Source organism: Leucoraja erinacea, chromosome 27 (assembly GCF_028641065.1).
Source record: "Leucoraja erinacea ecotype New England chromosome 27, Leri_hhj_1, whole genome shotgun sequence".
Lineage (NCBI taxonomy): Eukaryota > Metazoa > Chordata > Chondrichthyes > Rajiformes > Rajidae > Leucoraja > Leucoraja erinaceus.
This window is the reverse complement of record NC_073403.1, coordinates 16,471,434-16,497,892: the sequence shown is the minus strand read 5'-3', so window position 1 is coordinate 16,497,892 and position 26,459 is coordinate 16,471,434. Positions and strand designations below refer to the sequence as shown.

The following is a 26,459-nucleotide window of genomic DNA, read 5'->3' as shown; positions in this document are numbered from 1 at the left end:
ACCAATGGGACGCTCCCTCCCCTCTCACCTGCTGCCACCTCTTATGTTGACCATTGCTCTGTCCACTTCCCACTCAACCACAGCTGCCTCCTCTCTCTCCTGTCACTCAGTCCACAGGGCCTCTTTCCCCACCAACACCGCCCCCCTCCCCCTCTCCCCCCATCCCGTCACCACCACTGCCTCCCCCTCTTTCCACCTAGGAAGCGGCAGCAGGTGAGAATTGAGGGAACCGCATGGTGACTGAGCGTGTCCTGTCGACGGCAGCGGCCACAAGAAAATGTTGTCCCCACGGGCTACAATACGAGCTACAACAACAGCCGCGTGAACTGGTGGTGTCAGCACCTAGTTTTTAAGATGAAACTACAGAAAATGCTGGAGTAACTCAGCAGACTGAATCAGTCTGAAGAAGAGTACTGATGTCACCTATTATGCTCTCACGCCATGCTCCCAGACCCATTGAGTCTGTTTGTGTACTAACATGTATTCTATGTTTCGATTACATAGAATAATAATAATAATACCTTACTTGGTTATAACGGACAATCAGCAATAACAGACACCACCACCCCAACCCTCCCCCAAGGTTTGTTATAATGAGGGTTTACTGTAGACAGATAGATTTGAAGTCACATCATTCCAATTTACTACTGCTGTGGATTAAAGTGCAAGGCTATGACAGTGATCAAGACAGCCATTGGACGGCTGTTGCGAATTTTCTCTTTATACAAATAAAATTACCTTTCTTTTAATTTCTTGCGAAACCTTCATCTCAGGGCCAATGATTTTTATTAATTGTGAATGTTTCATTTCCTTTTTCTTAATTTTCTTATTCTGAGACCCCTTCAACTCGTTATTTTCAAATGTTCTCTTTGTGCTGTGATTCTCCATTTTATCCAGTTTTATTTCGTAGGCATTCATTTGAATCTGCTTTCCTTGTTTAACTGCACTCTGATTAGGAAGAAAACAAAACAATAAAGATAGAAATCACATTACACTAAATGCAGATCACAGGCGCCAACAATTAAACAGAAAGGCTCACTACCAAACAGCATGCGCTTTTAATTTCAAAAGTTAGGGAAAACACAGCCAGCTGGGAGTGGATACAATGTTTATAAAACTAGGATAGCAATTCTAGATGGAAAGTTTAGCTAATTGTAAATCTTAATTCAACAAATCTGATTATTAACAGATAGAACAAAGAATGGAAAGTGCCATCATTATCCAATCCATCCTAACTTGACTCCAATCGCGACCCGTTTCCAACCTTTTAATGCCCTCTAGTTTAGTTTATCAAGCTGAAAAGATGCAGTTACAGTCTTGTTCACAAGAGGAACAACTACTCGTATTTATTTAGCACCTTTAAACACTGCAAAGTGCTTAAAGGGATAGTATCAAGCCAAATCTGAGACTGATCCATAAAGGATGACGTTAAGAGTACCTCAAAATGGAGGAAGGAGCGTTCAACAATTTGAAGCAGAAACTCTGGAGATTACAGTTTGACTACAAGAGATGACTATCAGTGAGCAAAAATTAATAAATTTCAGGCATGTATAAGATGCTGCAATTGGAGAAGTACAGGCATCCAAAGAATTAGGGAGGGACAAAAGGGGAAGCAAGAACATGAATAAGGATTTTTAAATTAAACTTGCTTAAGCAAGAAACAAGCTAAGTGCATTCATTCAGGGAGATTGATAAGTAGGTTTTAGTGAATAAGGACAAAGGAGAGAAGGGGCTTCAGATGTTTGTGGAAGGTAAAAAAGCAGAAGCTCATCACATCTGCACTGGTACGGTCGAGTCTGAGGGGTAGTAAAGACATAGGTGAAGGTTTCATCAATAGATGTACCGAGTCAGGGAGGGAGTTCAATAACATTATGGAATGGAAGTCACTGACGTCACTTCTAAAATTGGTTAGTCATTTATTTTGTACTCGAATGCCAGACAATAGATAAGAATTTAACTTGTTTAGCCTCAGGCAGTTTTCAGGGAGATGGACCGAGTCAGTAGCTAGAGACAGACATAAAAATAATGCCTTTGGTCTAATAATTAGCTGTGGAAAAGCTATGGGAATCAAAAATGTTATGAATAATGAATGCAAATTTTAAAATAAATTTGTAAGCAACAGATAGGTGGTGCGCAGCTCAACTTGGCATCAGTGCATATGTAGAAATCCAACAACTTTCCCAAGCGGATATGATTAAGGAGAGACCCATGGAATAGAAGTTGGAAGAGAAGCATTTCCCTGGCAATGACTTTGTGGAACAAGATGCAGACTGTACCCATATTTGTTCATGACATTTGACTACTTACATACATTAAAAGGATTAATAAGCTGAGTTGTAAATTGGTGAATTTACTGATGCAACTGATTACAAGGAAGTAATTATGTCAAAAAACAAATGAAATATTTATTGCAGTATTCGGAAGCAATTCCTTTTGAGTAAAAGTCAATTAAACTAAGTGTGGGAAATTAAGCAGAATTAAATGACAGAATTGAATATCAAAGTGGTGTTAAATCAGAATTAACAGTAATTACCTTTAAAAGTTCTTCATATTCCTCTGCAGAAGAGAAAACATTTAAAACAAAACTATCATACAAGAAAAGAGAAAGGACAACACAAATGTCTAATATCAACCTTATCAGTTGTACTATATAACAATGCTAATTACAAAACAAATGCAATTTTGTTGTTTTAAAAAAACTTATTTAAACTGCATTAGCCGAGACTCGATCTTCAACTGCAAAGTCAGTTGAGCTCAATCTAGGAACAGCTACCAAAAAAAAATTGTTGAGGCTAAACTGCCATTTACTTTGTTGGCAGTACTCAATCAGCAAAATTTAATCTTTGTGAAAAACACTTGACCTTCTCTGAATGAAGACCACCTATTTAGTGATGGCCGAGGACTTCAAATATTGCTTTAAGATATATTCTTCCTTTATTGCATTCACTTGCCATTAGATATTTCCAACGGATTTGTCGAATCATACAGGGAGATGGTCAGAAAATGTTTCAACACCTATATATATTGCCCTCTAAGTTAGAGGTCCCCAAGTTAATATTTCACTCCTTAAACATAACACCGGGAATAGTAAATCCTTTCATGGGAGTCCTAAAGAGATTGCTTACTAGATTCCCATTGGTCCATAGCAAGAAAACAGCAAATCATCATTGATACCGTTGTCCTGTGTTGAGTAGGGCAAGTTAGGATGCCTAATGCACCACAACTGCAAGATTTACCTATCCTATCCCACCCACTGTGTACCAGAGAACACGTGTGTTCTCTCCTCAAGTTACATGGCCTCCTGAAAACTAATGATTTCTTAACTGGTATATCCTACATTTCTAATCTCGAGGTCCTTCTAATCAATATTGAGCACTGAATCTAGAAGTGCTTGTTTTAACACATCAAGGCACATTCAAGACACAGTAATTGGATGTTCAACCACAAACTGTATATGATTTATTAGCACAAGCTTATTCTACCACCACAAGACTTCAGTTGACATTTCTTGGAAAAACAGAGGATCATTTTATGAATCTTATCTATGTCTTCTGACTTCACACAGGTAACTTTTTACCTGCTTTTTCTGTTTGGGGCCAAACACATAGAAATTAGGTGCAGGAGTAGGCCATTCGGCCCTTCGAGCCTGCACCGCCATTCAATATGATCATCCAACTCAGTATCCCGTACCTGCCTTCTCTCCATACCCTCTGATCCCCTTAGCCACAAGGGCCACATCTAACCCCCTCTTAAATATAGCCAATGAACTGGTCTCGACTACCCTCTGCGGCAGAGAGTTCCAGAGATTCACCACTCTCTGTGTGAAAAAAGTTCTTCTCATCTCGGTTTTAAAGAATTTCCCCCTTATCCTTAAGCTGTGACCCCTTGTCCTGGACTTCCCCAACATCGGGAACAATCTTCCTGTATCTAGCCTGTCCAACCCCTTAAGAATTTTGTAAGTTTCTATAAGATCCCCTCTCAATCTCCTAAATTCTAGAGAGTATAAACCGTCTATCCAGTCTTTCTTCATAAGACAGTCCTGACATCCCAGGAATCAGTCTGGTGAACCTTCTCTGCACTCCCTCTATGGCAATAATGTCCTTCCTCAGATTTGGAGACCAAAACTGTACGCAATACTCCAGGTACACAATAAGCATTGAATTCAAAAGTATACCCCAACAATTTTAATTGAACTGCAGACTTTTAATTCTTATTTATATGATTGGGTACACCTACCTGCACTGTTAACAGATACCTGGAAAAAGAAAAAGATTGTGAAACATAGAATACACTGATAAAAAATTGGATAATATCAAGCAAACACATACACTGCATTGATGACAGAGACAGCTGATGCTGCAATCTTCAGCAAAAGAGTCAGACAGCATCTGTGAAGTGAAATGGACAGACAACATTTCGGGTTGAGACCCTAAACATCGGGGACTGAAGATGGGTCCTGACCAAAAACATTGTCTGTCCTCTTCCCTCCATAGATGCTGCCTGACCTGCTGAGTTCCTCTGGCACTTTGTTTTTTTTTTAAATATACATTGCCGTATAAGATAGTAATGAATATTTCACTAATTAAAATTTCACTCCTACACACAATGCTGGGAATAAGAAATCCTTTGAGAACAATCACATGAACCTCCATTGCAAGGAAGTGAAGAAGCTTTACATGCAGTTGGTGTTTACATGTTTTGAAGAAATCCTGCATAGTTCAGCCCACTAAATTTAACTAGATTGATAAAATCTCAAATTTAACCAGATGACCTTCAGATCTGACATGCATGCAATCTTCAGATACTTAACCATTACATCACTCATCTTTATGTAGACCCTCTAATTGATTTGTTCTGACAAATCCCATTAACAAACCAGAATATCTAACAATTCATCCCCCATGCCCTGCAGTGCCAGCTCAATTATCAGATCATTAAATGTGCTAGCAATTTAGCCTGGTTCTAATCTTCTATCCATTAGGTCTTTTGAAGTCCTCAACTAATTTTTATTTCCCATCTCCCCAAAGAATGCTCATTGCTTGATCATTAAAGCAACAGATCAGCATAGGTTTAACTCATTGCAGGTGAACAGCAGATGCCATCAACTCCAAACAGCACAACTCAACAAGAAAGTAATCTTACAAAATAGACATTACATGAGAAATCACGTCAATTAGCTATCAATGTCAGCCACATTAAAAGCTACAGTACAAATTCAATTTGTACATGATATTTCAGTGCTTTACCGTAACAACAGTTAAGGATTCTGGGAGTTGAGTGTACAGTATTTATTAGTAAAGTTTAAAGGATGAAGTTTTGTGTTTTTTAATATTTAATATAGAGTTAATTTGGGAGTAAGATATGTCAGTGGAGATTGGTCCCGTGGTTTGCTCAGCCTGCAACATGTGGGAGATCAGGGATATGGTCGGTGTCCCTGGTGACAACGTTTGCAGGAAGTTTGTACAGCTGCAGCTCCTGGCAGACCGCATTGAACGATTGGAACTGCGGCTGGATTCATACTGGAGCATCCACGATACTGAGAAAGTCGTGGATAGCATGTACAGCGAGTTGGTCACACCGCAGGTAAAATGTAAGAGGACAGAAAGGGAACGGGTGGCCAATAGCCAGCAAAGCAGTAGGCAGGTAGTGCAGGAGTCCCCTGCGGTCATCTCCCTCCTAAACAGGTATACCATTTTGGATACTGTTGAGGGAGATGGCTCATCAGGGGAATGCAGCAGCAGCCAAGTTCATGGCACCATGGGTGGCTCTGCTGCACATGGGGGGGGGGGGAAGAGTGGAAGGGCAATAGTAACAGGGGATTCAATTGTCAGGGGAATAGATAGGCATTTCTGCGGCCGCAAACGAGACTCCAGGATGGTATGTTGCCTCCCTGGTGCAAGGGTCAGGGATGTCACTGAACGGCTGCAGAACATTCTGGAGGGGGAGGGTGAACAGCCAGTTGTCGTGGTGCATATTGGCACCAACGATATAGATTAAAAAAGGGAAGAGGTCCTACAAGATGAATTTAGGGAGCTAGGAGATGGGCAGGGGGATGGGTACAAGAGCAGAGAGGCAGGGGGTGTAAAATGAGGGTAGAAGCAATAGGTAGCAAGGTGAAAAGTAAAAGTGGCAGGCAAACAAAGCCAGGGCAAAAATCAAAAAGGGCCACTTTTCAACATAATTGTATAAGGGGTAAGAGCGTTGTAAAAACAAGCCTGAAGGCTTTGTGTCTCAATGCAAGGAGTATTCGTAATAAGGTGGATGAGTTGAATGTGCAGATGGCCATTAATGATTATGATATAGTTGGGATCACGGAGCCATGGCTCCAGGGTGACCAAGGCTGGGAGCTGAACATCCAGGGATATTCAATATTCAGGAGGGATAGAGAGAAAGGAAAAGGAGGCGGGGTAGCGTTGCTGGTTAGAGAGGAGATTAACACAATGGAAAGGAAGGACATTAGTTAGGAGGATGTGGAATCAGTATGGGTAGAGCTGCGAAACACTAAGGGGCAGAAAATGCTGGTGGGCGTTGTGTACAGGCCACCTAACCGTAGTAGTGAAGTTGGAGATGGTATCAAACAGGAAATTAGAAATGCGTGCGACAAAGGCAAAACAGTTATAATGGGTGACTTCAATCTACATAGAGATTGGGTGAATCAAATTGGCAGGGGTGCTGAGGAAGAGGATTTCTTGGAATGTATGCGAGATAGTTATCTAAATCAACATGTAGAGGAACCAACGAGAGAACAGGCGATTTTAGACTGGGTATTGAGTAATGAGGAAGGGTTAGTTAGCAGTCTTGTTGTACGTGCCCCCTTGGGCAAGAGTAACCATAATATGGTTGAGTTCTTCATTAGGATGGAGAGTGACATTGTTAATTCAGAAACAATGGTTCTGAACTTAAAGAAAGGTAACTTTGAGGGTATGAGACGTGAATTGGCCAAGATTGACTGGCAATTAATTCTAAAAGGGTTGACGGTGGATATGCAATGGAAGACATTTAAAGGCTGCATGGATGAACTACAAAAATTGTTCGTCCCAGTTTGGCAAAAGAATAAATCAGGAAAGGTAGTGCATCCGTGGATAACAAGGGAAATCAGGGATAGTATCAAAGCGAAGGATGATGCATACAAATTAGCCAGAAAAAGCAGCATACCAGAGGACTGGGAGAAATTCAGAGACCAGCAGAGGAGGACAAAGGGCTTAATTAGGAAAGGAAAAATAGATTATGAAAGAAAACTGGCAGGGAACATAAAAACTGTCTGCAAAAGGTTTTATAGATATGTGAAAAGAAAGAGATTAGTTAAAACAAATGTAGGCCCCTTGCAGTCAGAAACAGGTGAGTTGATCATGGGGAACAAGGATATGGCAGACCAATTGAATAACTATTTTGGTTCCATCTTCACTAAGGAAGACATAAATAATCTGCTGGAAATAGCAGGGGACCGCGGGTCAAAGGAGTTGGAGGAATTGAGTGAAATCCAGGTTAGTCGGGAAGTGGTGTTGGGTAAATTGAATGGATTAAAGGCTGATAAATCCCCAGGGCCAGATAGGCTGCATCCCAGAGTACTTAAGGAAGTAGCTCCAGATATAGTGGATGCATTAGTAATAATCTTTCAAAACTCTTTAGATTCTGGAGTAGTTCCTGAGGATTGGCGGGTAGCAAACGTAACCCCACTTTTTAAGAAGGGAGGGAGAGAGAAAATGGGGAATTACAGACCAGTTAGTCTAACATCGGTAGTGGGGAAACTGCTAGAGTCAGTTATTAAAGATGGGATAGCAACACATTTGGAAAGTGGTGAAATCATTGGACAAAGTCAGCATGGATTTACCAAAGGTAAATCATGTCTGACGAATCTTATACAATTTTTCGAGGATGTAACTAGTAGCGTGGATAGGGAGAACCAGTGGATGTGGTGTACCTAGACTTCCAGAAGGCTTTCGACAAGGTCCCACATAAGAGATTAGTATACAAACTTAAAGCACACGGCATTGGGGGTTCAGTATTGATGCGGATAGAGAACTGGCTGGCAAACAGGAAGCAAAGAGTAGGAGTAAACGGGTCCTTTTCATAATGGCGGGCAGTGACTAGTGGGGTACCGCAAGGCTCAGTGCTGGGACCCCAGCTATTTACAATATATATTAATGATCTGGATGAGGGAATTGAAAGCAATATCTCCAAGTTTGCGGATGACACTAAGCTGGGGGGCAGTGTTAGCTGTGAGGAGGATGCTAGGAGACTGCAAGGTGACTTGGATAGGCTGGGTGAGTGGGCAAATGTTTGGCAGATGCAGTATAATGTGGATAAAATGTGAGGTTATCCATTTTGGTGGCAAAAACAGGAAAGCAGACTATTATCTAAATGGTGGCCGATTAGGAAAAGGGGAGATGCAGCGAGACCTGGGTGTCATGGTACACCAGTCATTGAAAGTAGGAATGAAGGTGCAGCAGGCAGTGAAGAAAGCGAATGATATGTTAGCTTTCATAGCAAAAGGATTTGAGTATAGGAGCAGGGAGGTTCTACTGCAGTTGTACAGGGTCTTGGTGAGACCACACCTGGAGTATTGCGTACAGTTTTGGTCTCCAAATCTGAGGAAGGACATTATTGCCATAGAGGGAGTGCAGAGGCGGTTCACCAGACTGATTCCTGGGATGTCAGGACTGTCTTATGAAGAAAGACTGGATAGACTTGGATTATACTCTCTAGAATTTAGGAGATTGAGAGGGGATCTTACATAAACTTACAAAGTTCTTAAGGGATTGGACAGGCTAGATGCAGGAAGATTGTTCTCGATGTTGGGGAAGTCCAGGACAAGGGGTCACAGCTTAAGGATAAGGGGGAAATCCTTTAAAACCGAGATGAGAAGAACTTTTTTCACACCGAGAGTGGTGAATCTCTGGAACTCTCTGCCACAGAGGGTAATTGAGGCCAGTTCATTGGCTATATTTAAGAGGGAGTTAGATGTGGCCCTTGTGGCTAAGGGGATCAGAGGGTATGGAGAGAAGGCAGGTACGGGATACTGAGCTGGATGATCAGCCATGATCATATTGAATGGCGGTACAGGCTCGAAGGGCTGAATGGCCTACTCCTGCACCTAATTTCTATGTTTCTATCACAGGAACTCACCTCTTCATTATCTTCATCAAAGTACTTCACTTGAACATGGTTGAGATCAAATGACACTTTTATCTGAAAAAAGATGTGTACTTTTTTTAATTCATGGAATATATCAATCACAGTAAAACACGTACAAAAGCATCCAATTATTGACAAATCAACATACAGAAAGTATATTGTCAGATTTACATCAATTAGGTCTACTTGGTTCTCAGCTATTTCAAATAAAATCCAGAAATCATCTCAAACTTTTTTTAAAAATGTATCAAAAGTCCAACCAGCCAGGCAGGCATGTGAAGTGAAAGCTTTATACCACATGGAATAACTGAAATTTTGTATTTCAGCTAAACAAGTGATTTTCTTTATTTTCTCCATGAAGATTCCAAATGCCATCACCAGCTGCAGAAAGTCAAATCTGTACCAAACAGGCAAAAGGCTCTTGTACAACATCTTAATGTCCTAATATAATTCACATTTTTCATTCTCTTCATAAGTGCACAACCTCATACAGTTATGCAGATGTAAGGCAGCATTCCATGCCTGTTAGAGAAAGTTCAAGCTGTAAATATAGTTCAGGTCAGATTAAAAGATCATTAGCTAACTTTTTCCATCAAAGATGCTGTCTAACTTGCTGAATATTTGTATAATTCTACTATTTCATGGATTCATAAACTTGATGTTTTCAATCACAACTAAAACATTTGAGTTTAATACTCTTAATATTCCCCCTGAAATTGCTGTGAATTAACTATTATTAAACACAACTGACTCCATCAACATATATAATTCACATGCACAATAAGCATTTACAAAGATACACCAGGCACAAAATTAACATATCTATCCCTATTCCTCCCAAATTTACTCGATACACAGCCCAAATTAATCTTTCCACAAACTCTAACAGATTGTGAAAGAATATGAAATGCTTTGTGCATTTGCAGAGACTGTGAAGCCTTGAGCCATGGAGCCCCCAAAATGTTATTGTGCATAACTGAACCATGTCTCCCATAGCATCTTATACATGGCACTTCATAGTGCACCTATAAATATGCCTTCATATTTAGACACACAGTATGCATTTTAAGCCTTATCAACCAAGTATTGGTGCAAAAGATGGAAAAGCAAACAATCCTGTTCCTACTTCGGTACCCTGGCAATATATTACATATGTTTTGATAAAATCTCAATTATAATCAAAATATTAACTAAATATTTTGTACTCTTGCGAGTTCAAATTGGAGTAATCAAGTTCCATTCAATATTTTGCACAGCATCTTGAATTATGATTTAGAAAATTAGACAAAAAAGTCCTTTAATGGAACATTTGCAGCATCAGCAATTACATAATAGACTCAAGAGGGGGTGAAGAAAGAACTGCTATAGACAACATATACAATACAATAGAACTTTACATATCCCAAGAAGGAAATGAGTCTGCCAACAGTCATAAAACACAACAAGATACATGAAATTAAAGTGAAGAATGGAAAATCCAGGATTAGGCTCGGGGGAGAAAGGGAAAGAAAGACGGTCTACCTCGCAACAGAATTATCAAGCTAGCTTTATAGATGGAGTGGTTCTGTTGTGCTGCTTAATCAGCAAGTTTGAGTTTTAAATGTAAGTATCAGTGTGACTCACTGAAAGTACTCTCGCCTCAGAAAGAGGTTCCTCAATATTTGCTTTAGGACTCAAAATTAATAAATGCAAAAATGCTGATAGATCTTCTCAGACTTTTATACATCATACATGATATGATATTCTTATAAAACTATCACTGTGTTCAAAATAATCACTTAATCGCTAAAAATAGATTACCCAGCATTTTACACTGCTGTTTGCAAACTTTGCTATCAACAAGCTTTCTGGCTCAGCACAACATTCAAAAACACCTGAAGGTACATGTTTCGGGCCGAAACGTTGCCTATTTCCTTCACTCCTAGATGCTGCTGCACCCGCTGAGTTTCTCCAGCATTTTTGTGTACCTTCGATTTTCCAGCATTTGCTGTTCCTTCTTAAACAATTCAAAAACACCTTGCGTATCACTACAAGATCATGAATGATATTAAAATGTGCGAAAGACAGTAGATGTTACAATCACATCTTAACATTGATGGATCGATTCTTTATCGTCAAGTGTTTATTGGTACAGTGACATTTTTGGTTTCGTAACATTTTATAACTGGTTTAAAAAAAAAAAAAAAACCTCTTAAGTACATTGCAAGTTTGTACTTTGAAACTTTTCTACAGAACACCCAAACTATTTTTAGGAATTCAACTATTTACTAGAAGAGAATAGTTAGAACAAACTCTTAAATTTTGGGGATTACTCTCTGCTTCAATTGTTGCATTTCTTCAGTCTCTAACATCTTCCTTATTTTTATGCAACTTCAGTAAAATCAAAGATGCTTCATCATTCAATTCATTTAGAACAAACCCGTGACCGTAGCCCAAGGAACAATACCGCAAAGGAAGAAATTACAAATTATCAACATAGAAACATAGAAATTAGGTGCAGGAGTAGGCCATTCGGCCCTTCGAGCCTGCACCGCCATTCAATATGATCATGGCTGATCATCCAACTCAGTATCCCGTACCTGCCTTCTCTCCATACCCCCTGATCCCCTTAGCCACAAGGGCCACATCTAACTCCCTCTTAAATATAGCCAATGAACTGGCCTCAGCTACCCTCTGTGGCAGAGAGTTCCAGAGATTCACCACTCTCTGTGTGAAAAAACCCACTGATGCTTCATGATAGCACTTGAAGTAAAAGAAACGATTCAGCACAATATATACAACTGAATGACAGAAACCTACAGGTTCAAGTAAAATTGACGCTAGGCTACAAAATTCTAATCTACCCAAGAAAAGACATGCTAAACTTTGAAAAGCCATGTCCAAACAAGGCTAAGACTTTTCCCCAGCATCCTAACATTTAAAAATAACGGAAAGATGGTCTTTACATTAAGATGCTCTTAAATTACACTTCTCTGATGGGAACCATATTTGAACGCAAAATATTTACCAACAGCCCCTCAGGGGTGGCCCTAACAGAAAGATAAAAGTTTCTAGCATACAACCTATTTTTAAAATGCCAGATTCAAATTTATTCCACCTTGTGCGAAAAGTTATCAACCTCTTCAGCCATCGTTCTATTGTTCTCTCACTTGTTCACTCAATAGCTGCCGGATTTGCCAAAAAGCAAATCAGTGCCATATGGAAAGCCAGAAAGCTTGCCTACCAAATATTCTTTAACTAGCACAGCCACATAAAATTCATACCAGGGGATCTATTATACCAGTATTAGTCAGAATACACCACAGTATCAACTGATTCTGGGCCTTGCACTGTACACCATTCTTGGCTACACCCACAGCAATGCCACATCACAATGCTTCTATTGTAAAATGGGCATGCATAGGAAACATTAGCATACATTTGAGGAAAATCAAGCAGGACACCCAATCAGTGAAAAGCACTAAACAGGATGGCAGCTTATTATCGAGGAAATAATAAATTGATATACACCTCATTTAAATAAAATGGTTCCTTTAATTAAGAACATATGGGGCAATGCATTCATGAACAATAGTTTTAGTTCTAAAAGAAATGTTAATACTAATGCCTGAAAGGACCAAATTGCACCTAGATTTGTGAAACGGTAAAACATAATTTAGCTGACATTAAGCTAAGAATTTGCAATTTTTTAAGAAACCGTGTGATAAATTGTGGTCTCTAAAGACAGCAGAATTGTTAATATTACAATCTTATTCAAAAAGTAATGCAAGGATTAACCCAAGATTTCCAGGCCAATCACCCCAATAGCAGAGAAGTTTATATAAATGATGATTACAGACACAATTAACAGTCACCAGCAATATTGCAAGCTAGCATTGGTTTGCCTGTAACTCATTTTTTTGTGCCAAAATAGAGGGCAATGTGGTGGACATGGTAAATATCCACATCTTTGGTTTATCTAAATTAAAGCCTATTGGCCAAAATTGGCATTTGCAGCACAAGTGAATATTAGACAAAGCAAAGTTTCTAAATTGACAGCCAGCACAAAACTTGGAACCACAGTAAATCGTGAAGAGGTGACAAGAGGTGACAAAGCCGATGGAATTGGTAGACATGTGGCAACATTATTTAACAGAAAAATGCTAAGCGTTTGTGTCAGTAGGAAATATGAGAAGCTATACAAAATATTGAACAGAATTCTCAAAAGATGACATGGAGGGGAGGGGGGAGTCTGCATGTATATATGCATAAATTATGTGAACGCAATAGGTCGTCGAGACAGTGGTTGAAAAACACATGGGATCGTGAGGGTTTTTTTTTTAACAGATTTAGAATATATGACCTAGCAAGTCATGACAAACGGTTTTAAAAACATTATTTCAGCCATAACTGGTCTGTGTCCCGTCATAGTAACACAGTTAAAGAGGAATGGAAAGAGGGTGTAGACGACATATACATCAAAAGTATAAGACAGGTACGGGCCCTGTAGAGACTTGAGACTCAAGAACGGGAGGGCATGTAATGAGAAAAGAATTAGAGGTCGCGAGGAAAAACTGCTCTTTGCAGTATGTAATTAGGTATAATGGTGAAGAAAGCAATATTCAATGAAAACTGGAGGGGCATTTGAAGGGAGAGGGGAGAGGGCTGAAGGGTCATGGAAAGAGAAAGTATAGCGAATTCAGCACGATGTTTTATTCTTCTAAACTCACCAAGCCATAATCTATATGTAATCTTGTAAAGCAATTCCAGCATGGAAATGCTTGGCATACTCAGATCAAAATGTTGGGCAAAAGGAGGAAAGTCGCAACAGGATATCATAGTTTAATTAAAATAAAATAACAATTCGATCGCAGCCACAACAACAAACGCAAGGGAGACCAGATCGCATATGTACGAAGGTACACAGGCTGGTTTACACAGAAAATGTTGGAGTCACTCAGCGGGACAGGCAGCATTTCTGGAGAGAAGGGATGGGTGACATTTCGGGCCGAGACCCTCCGTCAGACGGAGTTTGGACTGACAAGGATGACTCCCCAGTGGCGGGGCGGTCTCCCCGACACCCCCAGGCCCCGGTGGGCAGCCGGGCCTGCGGCTCGGGCCGGGCTCCTCCCGCACTCACCATCGCCTCCAGGTCGGCCCACGTCGTCGTCGCCGCCGAGCCGCACACCAGGAAAGTCTGTGTGTGGGCGCCGCAGCTGACGCACAGCTGGATCTGTGTCTCCATGCCCCGCGTTGGCGGTGAGGTGAGGTGTGCGCGGCGCTCCGCCTGCCCTCAGAGCGGGGCTGTGCGGTGGGTGGGTGGGTGGGTGCGAGTGCCGGTCCTGTCCCTGTCGCCGTCGCCGTCGCCGTCGCCGTCGCCGTCGCCGCCGCCGCCGCCGCCGCCGCCGCTCCTCCTCGGCCGCCCTCGCCTCTGTTTACCTCACACCGCCCACCCCTCCCAGCACCCACCGCGGTAAACACCGCCTCCCATTGGTCGCCGCCGCGTCAGCTGACAGGAAGCGGCCCCTTCCGCCACATCTTTATCAAATATTACACTCGGTTATCGCCCGCCAGCGGCTAATAAACCACTGCGGTAGGTCGAGGAGAAATGGGAAGCGCGGCGGGATGGGGAAAATTCGCAGCCGAAAGTAGAGAAATTTAACTTCAAAGCCGAACCCCCCCCCTCTCTGTCTAGCGTCATGACGTACAATCGGCCTCGCATCACGCGTACGTAAGCGCGTCACGTGTTGTGACGACTGGTGTTGCGTCACGTGACGACGCGTGTGTCACGTGATGCGACTGAAATGCGGGAAAAACAAAATATGGCGACGAGTGATCGCTGTTGAGTCGAGTCGTTGTTGTGGCGTGTTGGGATTGCGACTCCGCCGGGTCTAACTGCCGGTCGGGACAGGTAATGTGTATGGGATCTCTGGCTTCGCCATCAGTGCGGGCGGTGGGCAGGTTAACGTTATCTGTCTAATCTGTACCATGTCAGTCAGTGGGAGGGCTATTGCGTTGCACGTTGGCGAGGCCAGTCACATCTGACTGAACACAGAATAAAACATGCTGAAAGTACTGTGCTTTGAAACCTGTGTGCTGATGTTAATGCACCAAGAGTCAAAGAGCTGTACAGCACAGAAACAGGCCCATCTTGCTATGCCACCAATTTGGCATACTCGGTTAGTCCCATTTGACCCCTATTCTACTGAACTTTTCATAACGTACCTATCGTTTCATTGTGTTGGTTCCTCTGGTAGCTTAGTTCAGATGCTCTTGATTGATTGATTTCATATGGGTCCACGAATGTTAGGGAGGGAGAGAGAGGGGGTGGGGGGTGGGGGTTACAGTCAGTGTATGAAACTACCAACCTGTCAAATAGTGTGCTTTTCGATTGGGTTCATTTTACATGCAATTTTCCCACGTAATTTATGGTAATTTGTCAATTTTAAGTTCTTGCGCGATGATGAGGAAGGGAAATGCTGAAGAAGGTGTGATTGTCCCATGGCTCTCTAACCATTCCATCCATGCAGCTGTTCAACTATATTTTAAACTCGACTAAATGGGACCCATTGGGGTCCATTGTGGTCCCACTTCACACGGCAGGGCTGGTCCCCCAACGTTTTATACTCCTGCCCCCCCTCCCCCTCCAGAAGGGGCGTTACTTTCGTGGTGATTGACAGGCGAGAGGACCAATCAGCTGATCTCCTATTCCCCTGTAGCGCCCATCCATCCAAGATACATTTATTGTCATTTGGACCCCTTAAACACCATTGCTATTGTATCTATCTTCCTCCACCACCACCCCTGGCAGCATGTTCCAGGTCCCCACAAGTGTATATGTGAGATGCTTGTTACTTTGAAAGCAAACCACTCATTTAGGAAGGTAGACACAAAAAGCTGGAGTAACATCAAGACTGGGTCAAGACTGAAGAAGGGTCCCGACCCGAAACGTCACCCATTCCTTCTCTCCAGAAATGCTATGTCCCGCTTAGTTACTTTTTGTGTCTACCTTCAATTTAAACCAGCATATGCAGTTATTTCCTACGCTCATTTCGGAAGCTGAAATGTGCGAGCTGAAACTTGCATCAAGCATCCTGTGGCCAATGTTGTTTACTTAATAGACCGTCCCATTAAGCATGTCAAAAAATTGTTTATTGATACTAATTTTGACGAACCTGTGAAAGTCAAAATCCATTCATGTTCTCTGTTTCCTTGTAATGATTGAACACTGTTAATTGGTAATTTATGTTAAAACTTTTTGTACAAATATTTTTTGAAGTACATATTGTAAATGGCTGGTCCCAAGAGCTGTTCCCTGCAGTGCTCCACAATCACAGCCTGTGAACCTGCGAAAAGACCCATTTTAGTCTTGCACTTTGTTTCTCTTTGATGTAATCTTGTTATGCAATCTCTTGCATGAGCCCTATTCCAGAGCTTCTGGCAATCCAAATACACTGCATCTACTGGTCCCCTTCACCTATTCTGCTAGTCATGTTCTCAAAGATTTCATTATCGTGATTTTCATCTGGAGCTCATGCTATCCTATTCTTTATCAATGTGTAATATCCTATTGTTTTATCCTTTGCAGAGTGCAGCAACTTACAGGTTCCTCTTTCTCTTCTGTTTTCTCTTTCCCTCCTGTTATAAATAATGAGGTTGTCAATCTGCTGGGACAATTCCAGAATCTATAGAATTGTGGAAGATGATAAGCAGAGGACCCACGTTCCCTGCAACCAACAAAAATAAATGCCAATGCTGAAAAAGTTTAGCTGTTCTGGCAGCATTCACAGATTCTTTCTCAGAAATCGAGGTTGTAGATTGTCTGGTCTTCAGAAAACTCACCAATTAATAGTTTTTTTTATGTGGTAATTTTTTTCAGTTTCTCAGTCTCCCTAGATTTTGTTTATCTTCCATGAAGACAGAACACGCTTGTTTAATTCCTCAAATGTCCTTATTTCATGTTATGAATTCTCCCACCTTTTATCTGCAGGGGATTTGTGCTCACTGGGCTTTTTCCCATTTGCATAGCTATATGACCTCTTAGATGAGTTTACTCTCATTTTCTACCTTGCTTTCTTGAAATTAATTTTTGGATATTCCTTGAGTTTAAAACTGCTCTCTGTCCCAATAGTGCTGTACCTGGCAACTTTAAATCTCCTTAGATTTAACATTGTCCTTAATTTCTCCTGTCAGCCACAGACTGACTGACCACTTTTGTTTTTGGTCTACCTATAAAGCTAGGCTTTTTTCAAATTATGCTTTTTTTTTTTTTTTTAATGCTTACCTTTTCTGTCCAGCCACATTTTGCAATATATTTTCCCAATTTACCACAGCCAGCTCTTGCCTCATAACTTCAATGTTTATTTATGTTTAAGACCTTAGTTTCAGATTGAACAACAACATATTAAGTTTTGAAAACGATATATTATCAGCACTGTTTTCCTTTACAGCAACATTGTTTCATTACACAAAACAAGATCTAAAATGACTTTTTCCTTCATTGATTCATCAACACACTCACTTAAATGTGCTGGGAGTCTTTTGGCAACTTCATGCCTGTTAGTTAAAAATAAAATTTCCATTCCAGTGCATCCACATAATTTTCTTTATTATACTTTAAATTATATAATTATTCATTCGCCGTAGTTCAGCAGTTCCAATTGTAAAATGGTAGAAAGTGATTTGTCAGGCACATAGAATTTAGATGTTGATTGAATCCTAAGGGAAATATAATAAATTGTCATCTTATTAAATTTTGGATTAAAAACAGAAATTATAAATTTCTTTAACACACTTATCTATTTCCAGAGATAAACAAAATGGCTTTGTGCAAGTCAGAAATTGAACACGTGCACAAGGTTTTGTCGTTAATGTTGAATAATTTGGAATGTCCTATCTGGTAAGTATCAATTTTGTACACTTCTGCATTGGCAGAAATTGAAAGGTGTGACTTTTTCACTATTTTGAATCCATTTATGAAAAAGATATTTCTGGTTGGTTAGTATACAAATGTATATTTTTGGACTAAAAATTGGTACACTATTAGATTAATCCTATAGACTGCTTTCTCCCAATATTATTTAAAAAAAATCCTTTTTGAATGGATTTTGCCAAGACATGACAACTTTTCTATTGAGGATGTACCAAGATCTGTGGCACTCCTGAGTTTAAAGAAACATAGAAACATAGAAAATAGGTGCAGGAGTAGGCCCTTCGAGCCTGCTCCGCCATTCAATATGATCATGGCTGATCATCCAACTCGGTATCCTGTACCTGCCTTTCTCCATACCCTCTGATCTCTTTAGCCACAAGGGCCACATCTAACTCCCTCTTAAATATAGCCGATGAACTGGCCTTAACTACCTTCTGTGGCAGAGAATTCCAGAGATTCACCACTCTCTGTGTGAAAAATGTTTTCCTCATCTCGGTCCTAAAAGGTTTCCCCCTTATCCTTAAACTGTGACCCCTTGTTCTGGACTTCCCCAACATCGGGAACAATCTTCCTGTATCTAGCCTGTCCAACCCCTTAAGAATTTTGTAAGTTTCTATAAGATCCCCCCTCAATCTTCTAAATTCTAGCGAGTACAAGCCGAATCTATCCTGTCTTTCTTCATATGAAAGTCCTGACATCCCAGGAATCAGTCTGGTGAACCTTCTCTGTACTCCCTCTATGGCAAGAATGTCTTTCCTCAGATTAGGAGACCAAAACAGTACGCAATACTCCAGGTGTGGTCTCACCCCTGTACAACTGCAGTTGAACCTCCCTGCTCCTATACTCAAATCCTTTTGCTATGAATGCTAACATACCATTTGCTTTCTTCACTGCCTGTTGCACCTGCATGCCTACTTTTAATGACTGGTGTACCATGACACCCAGGTCTCGTTGCACCTCCCCTTTTCCTAATCGGCCACCATTCAGATAATAGTCTACTTTCCTGTTTTTGCCACCAAAGTGGATAACCTCACATTTATCCACATTATACTGCATCTGCCATGCATTTGCCCACTCACCCAGCCTATCCAAGTCACCTTGCAGCCTCCTAGCATCCTCCTCACAGCTAACACTGCCCCCCAGCTTCGTGTCATCCGCAAACGTGGAGATGTTGCATTCAATTCCCTCGTCCAAATCATTAATATATATTGTAAATAGCTAGGGTCCTAGCACTGAGCCTTGCGGTACCCCACTAGTCACTGCCTGCCATTGTGAAAAGGACCGGTTTACTACTACTCTGCTTCCTGTCTGCCAGCCAGTTTTCTATCCACATCAATACTGAACCCCCAATACCGTGTGCTTTAAGTTTGTATACTAATCTCTTATGTGGGACCTTGTCGAAAGCCTTCTGAAAGTCCAGATATAACACATCCACTGGTTCTCCCTTATCCACTCTACTCGAAAAATTCTATAAGATTCGTCAGACATGATTTACCTTTCATAAATCCATGCTGACTTTGTCCAATGATTTCACCATTTTCCAAATGTGCTGCTATCCCATCTTTAATAACTGATTCTAGCAGCTTCCCCACTACCGATGTTAGACTAACTGGTCTGTAATTCTCCTTTGGAATTACAAAATCAAGTGAGAAACTATGCATTAAAAAACATTGTTTTGGTTAACTATTATTTCCAAACAGTTGATTATTTCAGAGTATTTAAAATAAAATAGTTAATATTGAGGCAAATCCCAGTTTTGAAGACTGGTAGGGTGGACTTCTGTTAGAGTGGTCTTGGGATGTTTTTTTTTTGGGTGTACCTTCGATTCCCCCCCTGCTATTCGGGGCACATTTGAGTCCAGAGTTCTGCGGACAAACTAGATAGGTCATCCACAAGCAGACATGGTAAATATGTGCCAGTGAGATCCAGCCTTTATTATTGCAGGGTTTGAGTAACAAAGTGAATTTTCACACGGCCTTGTTGAGACCACTCCGGGAGTTCATTGTGAAAACTTTGCTCTCCTTACTTGAAGGAAAGTAATTATTTCAAGGGGAGTATAACAAAGATTCACTAACTAATTCTTCGGATACTGGTCTGTTATATGAGAAAAGATTCAAGAAGTGAAAAGTATTCTTCAGTAGAGTGAGAGGTGACCTAATTGAAGTGTTAAACATTCCCAGAGAACTTGACTGGCTGGACATAAGAATATTTCTCCCAGGTGAATTGTTGGGAACTTGGAATTACAGTCTCAAAATACAGTAGGTCATTAAGAACTGAGAAAAGGTGACTTTTTGTTTCACTCTGGATGTTGAAACACTCGACATGGAGGGCCGTGGAGATATGACCATTGTTTTAATTCAAAAGCGAGATTGACAATAGGTGCAGGAGTAGGCCATTCAGCCCTTCGAGCCAGCACCGCCATTCAATGTAATCATGGCTGATCATCCCCAATCAGTACACCGTTCCTGCCTTCTCCCCATATCCCCTGACTCCGCTATCTTTAAGAGCCCTATCTAGCTCTCTCTTGAAAGCACCCAGAAAACCTGCCTCCACTGCCTCACAACTCTCTGTGAGAAAAAGTGTTTCCTCGTCTCCGTTCTAAATAGCTTACCCCTTATTCGTAAATTGTGGCCCCTGGTTCTGGACTCCCCCAACATTGGGAACATGTTTCCTGCCTCTAGTGTGTCCAAACCCTTAATAATCGTATATGTTTCAATAAGATACCCTCTCATCCTTCTGAACGCCAGAGCATACAAGCCCAGCCGCTCCATTCTCTCAGCATACGACAGTCCCGCCATCCCGGGAATTAACCTTGTAAACCTAGGCTGCACTCCCTCAATAGCAAGAATGCCCTTCCTCAAATTAGTGAACCAAACCCGCACACAATATTCCAGGTGTGGTCTCATTAGGGCCCTATGCAACTGCAGAAGGACCTCTTTGCTCCTATACTCAACTCCTCTTGTTATAAAGACCAACATGTCATTCGCTTTCTTCACGCCTGCTGTACCTGCATGCTTACTTTAATTGACTGAGGAACAAGGACCCCCAGATCCTGTTGTACTTCCTCTTTTCCCAACTTGACACCATTTACATAGTAATCTGCCTTCCTATTTTTGCTACCAAAATGTATGACCTCACATTCATCCACATTAAACTGCATCTGCCATGCATATGCCCACTCACCCAACCTGTCCAAGTCACCCTGCATTCTCATAGCATCCTCCTCACAGTTCACACTGCCACCCAGCTTTGTGTCATCTACAAATTTGCTTACGTTTCTTTGAATCCCTTCATCTAAATCATTGATGTTTATTGTAAATAGCTGCGGTTCCAGCACCGAGGCTTACGGTACCCCACTAGTCACTGCCTGCCATTCTGAAAGCGACCCATAAACCAATTTTCTATTCATGTCAGCACTCTACCCCCAATACCATGTGCCCTAATTTTGCCCACTAACTGGTCTATAATTCCCTGTTTTCTCTCTCCAGCCTTTCTTAAAAAGTGGGATAACATTAGCTACCCTCCGATCCACAGGAACTGATCCTGAATCTATAGAACATTGGAAAATGATCACCAATGCATCCACAATTTCTAGAGCCACTTCCTTAAGTACCTTGGGATGCAGACCATCAGGCCTTTGGGATTTATCAGCCTTCGGTCCCATCAGTCTACCCAACACCATTTTCTGCCTAATGTGGATTTCCCTCAGTTCCTCCGTCACCCCAGATCCTCTGGCCACTAGTATATCAGTTTGTCCTCCTTAGTGAAGACAGATCCAAAGTACCTGTTCAACTCATCTGCCATTTCCTTGTTCCCCATACCAAATTCATCTTTTTCAATCTTCAAGAGTCCAACTTTGTTCTTAACTAACTTTTTTCCTCTTCACATACCTAAAGAAACTTTTCACTATCTATATTCTTGGCTAGCTTACCTTCGTATCTCATCTTTTCTGCCCGTATTGCCTTTTTAGTTATCTTCTGTTGCTCTTTAAACATTACCCAATCCTCTTGCTTCCCGCACATCTTTGCTATGTTGTAATTCTTCCCTTTTATTTTTATACTGTCACTGACGTCCCTTGTCAGCTACGGTCGCCCCAAGGTCCCCTTCGAATCGTTCTTCCTCTTTGGAATGAACTGATCCTGCACCTTCTGTATTGTTCCCAGAAATACCTGCCATTGTTGTTCCACTGTCATCCCTGCTAGGATATCTTTCCAGTCAACTTTGGCCAGCTCCTCCCTCATGGCTCCATAGTCCCCTTTATTCAACTTTAACACTAACACCTCTGATTTACCCTTCTCCCTCTCCAATTGTAGATTAAACTTGACCATATTATGGTCACTACCTCCTAATGGCTCCTTAACCTTTATCAAATCCGGTTCATTACATAACACTAAATCCAGAATTGCCTTCTCCCTGGTAGGCTCCAATATAAGCTGCTTTAAGAATCTTATCACAGAGGCACTCTACAATCTCCCTTTCTTGGGGTCCAGTACCAACCTGATTTTCCCAGTTTACCTGCATGTTGAAATCCCCATAACAACCTTTACTACATGCCAAGTTTAACTCCTGATTCAACTTGCACCATATATCCAGGCTACTGTTTGGGGGCCTGTAGATAAGTCCCATTAGGGTATTTTTACCCTTACAATTCCTTAGTTCTATCCATACTGACTCCACATCTGCTGTTTCAATGTCACCCCTTGCAAGGGACTGAATTTCATTCCTCATCACAGATCTACCCCACCCCCTTTGCCCACCTGTCTGTCTTTTCGATAGGAGGTATACCCTTGAATATTCAGTTCCCAGCCCTGGCCCTCTTGCAACCATGTCTCTGTAATTCCCACGACATCATACTTGCCAATTTCTAACTGAGCCTCAAGCTCGTCCACTTTATTTCTTATACTTCGCGCATTCATATACAGCACTTTGACCTCGGTATTCATGTCTCCTCTCACACTGCTCGCAATTGGCCCTGACCTTACTCTCTTATCCCTTTTCGAACTTTGCTTCCCATTAATCCGATTGTGTTTTGTAACTTTTCCTGTACTCACTTCCCCTTCAACTCCATCTTTATAGTCCCAATGTGTCAATCCCTCCCCCCCCACTATTTAGTTTAAACCCACGCGTGCAGCCCTAGCAAACCTGCCAGTTAGAACGTCGCTCCCCCTCCAGTTAAGGTGTAACCCGTCCCTTTTGTACAGGTCACCCCTACCCCAGAAGAGATCTCAGAGGTCTATAAATCTAAATCCTTGCTCCCTGCACTAACCCCTCAACCACACATTCAGATCCCCTATATCTCTGTTCCTGTCCTCACTAGCACGAGGTACTGGAAGCAATCCAGAGATAACCACCCTAGAAGTCCTGCTTTTCAGTCTTCTTCCTAACTCTCTGAACTCGCGTTGTAGAAACTCCTTCCTCTTCTTCCCAATGTCGTTTGTGTCCACGTGCACAACTACTGCCGGCTGTTCACTTTCCCTCTCGAGGATGTTCTGAATTCGGCTCGTGACATCTTGAACCCTGGCACCAAGGAGGCAACAGACCATCTTCGCATCTCGTCTGCCGCCACAGAATCTCCTGTCTGCTCCTCGGACAATGGAGTCACCCACCACTAAGACTCTGCCCGACGTCGGTCTTGCCGGTCGAGTCCCATCTCTAGGATTGGAGCCACCGACGCTCGGACTGGAAGCGTCATCTCTCCCGATAGTTCCCAAGAGGGCGTACCTGTTTTCATTAGGCACAGCCACCTGGGTCTCCTGCACTCCACGGTTACCACCATTTCTCTCAGTCACACACCTTCGTTCTTCCTGTATCCTCGGCATGACAACCTCACTGTAGGTCCTGTCCAGGAAACTCTTGTTTTCCCTGAGGTCATCCAGCTGCTTATCCAGTGCCCCAACACGGTCCTTCAGGAGCTGAACCTGGACACACTTGCCTCGGTTTTAGCATCCTGCAAGCATCCACATCCTGCAAGCATCACACAAATTTCTGGGTGGTGGAGAAATTGAGATTCAGGCACTGAGTTGGAAAATGGTATTAAGGAAGATCATGCATAAGTAACTTGGAGTGCAGAGCAAGCTAGGAAGACCTATTTCAGTTAATACAAGAAATATGTTTCAATCGATGAGAACATATTGTACGCACTTCTACCTTGCCCTTCTGCATTCCAGTGTATCATTGACCTAATATTTGCTTTAATAACAAGAAATTAAAGTTCTTGCTATCATTCAAAGTTGCTTATGCTGCTTTGTTTCAATGTGTTTTTTGTTTGATATTTGTGAAATTAATATTTCGTTTTTGCTTTAGCTTGGAATTGATGAAAGAACCTGTGTCAACCAAATGTGATCATCAGTTCTGTAGGTAAGTAAAATTGTTTTTTCTGTTTCTGAACTAGTGTCATGGAAACATAGAAAATAGGTGCAGGAGGAGGCCAGTCAACCCTTTGAGCCAGCACCAACATTCAATATGATCATGGCTGATCATCCAAAATCAGTACCCCGTTCCTGCTTTCTCCCCATATCCCTTGATTCCATTAGCCCTAAGAGCTAAATCTAACTCTCTTGAAAACATCCAGTGAATTGGTCTCCACTCCCTTCTGTGGCAGAGAATTCCACAGATTCACAACTTTCTGGGTGAAAAGGTTTTTCATTAGCTCAGCCCTAAATGGCCTACCCCTTTGCTTAAACTGTGACCCCTGGTTCTGAACTACCCCAACATTTTTCCTGCATCTAGTCAGTCCAATCTCTTAAGAATTTTATGTTTCTATAAGATAACCTCTCATCCTACTAAATTCCAGTGAATATAAGCACACTCAATCCATTCTTTCATCATATGTCAGTTCCGCCATCTTGAGAATTAACCCGGTGAACCTACGATGCACTCCTTCAATGGCAAGAGTGTCCTTCCTCAAATTAGGGGACCAAAACTGCACACAATACTGGTGGTGTGATCTTACCAGGGCCCCTGTACTACTGCAGTAGGACCTCCTTGCTCCTATACTCAAACCCTCTCGCTATGAAGGCCAACATGCCATTTGCTTTCTTCACTGCCTGCTGTACCTGCATGCTTACTTTCAGTGACTGATGTATGAGGACACCCAGGTCTTGTTGCACCTCCCCTTTCCCTAATCTGACAACATACCAACAATAATCTGCCTCATTGTTCTTGCCACCAAAGTGGATAACCTCGCATTTATCCACATGATACTGCATATGCACACCCACCCAACCTATCCCAAGTCACCCTGTAGCCTCATAGCATCCTCCTCGCAGCTCACACTGCCACCCAGCTTTGTGTCATCCGCAAACTTGGAGATAATAATAATAATAATACATTTTATTAATGGGTGCCTTTCAAGAGTCTCAAGGACACCTTACAAAATTTAGCAAATAGAGAAAAAACATGTAAGCGGAATAAAATAAATAGTAAAGACATCACCAGTACACAAATTAAAGACAAAATTCAGTCCAAAGACAAAAATCAAAAACACAATATGAAGAGAGAGCAGCGGCAGCTAAAGCGCGCCAGCGTACACCCTCCTGTCCACAGGAACTGATCCAGAGCCTCTAGAACATTGGAAAATGATCACCAATGCATCCACGATTTCTAGGACCACCTCCTTGAGTACTCTAGGATGCAGACCATCGGGCCCGGGGGAGTTATCTACCTACAGTCCCAACTGTTTACCAAACACCATTTCCTGACTAATGTGCATTTCCTTCAGTCCCTCCCTCCCACTAGATCCTTGGTCCCCTAGTATTTCTGGAAGATTGTGTCTTTCTTAGTGAAGACAGAACCAAAGTACTTGGTTCCCATTATAATATGTGGGAAAGTTTCAAGATTTACATTTGGCAACAATGAAAGAGCAGAGATGTGTTTCCACGATAGGTTGGTGTACGATTTTGAGAGAAATATGAGGGTGTTGTGTTCACGTGTGACTGAAGGCCTTGCCCTTCACTGTGATGGAGGTTGTGGATTTGGGAGGTGCTGTCAGAGTAGCCTGATCTACTGGTACAGTACATACAATGTGTGCCTGCAGTAGTTGTGGAGAGAATGAATGTTTCGCATAGTGGGTTGGTGCCACTCAAACTAGCTGCTTTATTCTAGGTGTTGTCTAACTTTGAATGTTGTTTGCTGTTGCTGCGGTACTCACATCCTCTTCAAAAAGACAGTCAACGTACTGTACAACCACATTATCTCCACAACTACTGCAGGTATACATTGTATCCACTGTACCTGTGCAAGTATGTGCCCAGGCTACTCTGTGCTACATGTTACACGTACTGTTTTCTACATGTTGATTCCTGCTTCAAAATATGGTTATTCCTTCTCTCCGTTTCCCCACCTGCCTCCTGGTAAAAGCTTCATTTGTACCCTCTATCTTGTTTGCCCGTGTCAAGCAATTCTCAGTCTGTGG

General features: G+C 41.8%; 2 protein-coding genes across 6 annotated transcripts in view; one reads left to right on the top strand and one right to left on the bottom strand.

Moving 5' to 3' along the window:
- nbr1a (NBR1 autophagy cargo receptor a) overlaps positions 1-14,475 on the bottom strand; it is a 48,551-nt gene extending 34,076 nt beyond the window's left edge. For 3 of the 4 annotated variants that reach the window (XM_055657182.1, XM_055657183.1, XM_055657185.1), the window contains exons 1-5: positions 14,255-14,475; positions 9,127-9,189; positions 4,237-4,255; positions 2,534-2,556; positions 739-948 (exon numbers count right to left, since the gene is read on the bottom strand). In XM_055657182.1, the coding sequence (XP_055513157.1) occupies positions 739-948; positions 2,534-2,556; positions 4,237-4,255; positions 9,127-9,189; positions 14,255-14,359 (420 nt within the window). In that variant the 5' untranslated portion in view covers positions 14,360-14,475. Of the gene's footprint in view, positions 1-738; positions 949-2,533; positions 2,586-4,236; positions 4,256-9,126; positions 9,190-14,254 lie in introns of all 4 variants that reach the window. The other variant, XM_055657186.1, reaches the window with a different exon arrangement.
- A 37-nt stretch (positions 14,476-14,512) lies between these two features.
- The window catches only part of LOC129710289 (breast cancer type 1 susceptibility protein homolog), a 72,002-nt gene continuing 60,055 nt past the window's right edge, over positions 14,513-26,459 (top strand). The window contains exons 1-3 of one of the 2 annotated variants that reach the window (XM_055657181.1): positions 14,513-14,707; positions 17,923-18,013; positions 24,350-24,403. In XM_055657181.1, coding sequence (XP_055513156.1) covers positions 17,934-18,013; positions 24,350-24,403 — 134 coding nt within the window. In that variant the 5' untranslated portion in view covers positions 14,513-14,707; positions 17,923-17,933. Of the gene's footprint in view, positions 14,708-14,847; positions 15,026-17,922; positions 18,014-24,349; positions 24,404-26,459 lie in introns of those variants that run through there. The other variant, XM_055657180.1, reaches the window with a different exon arrangement.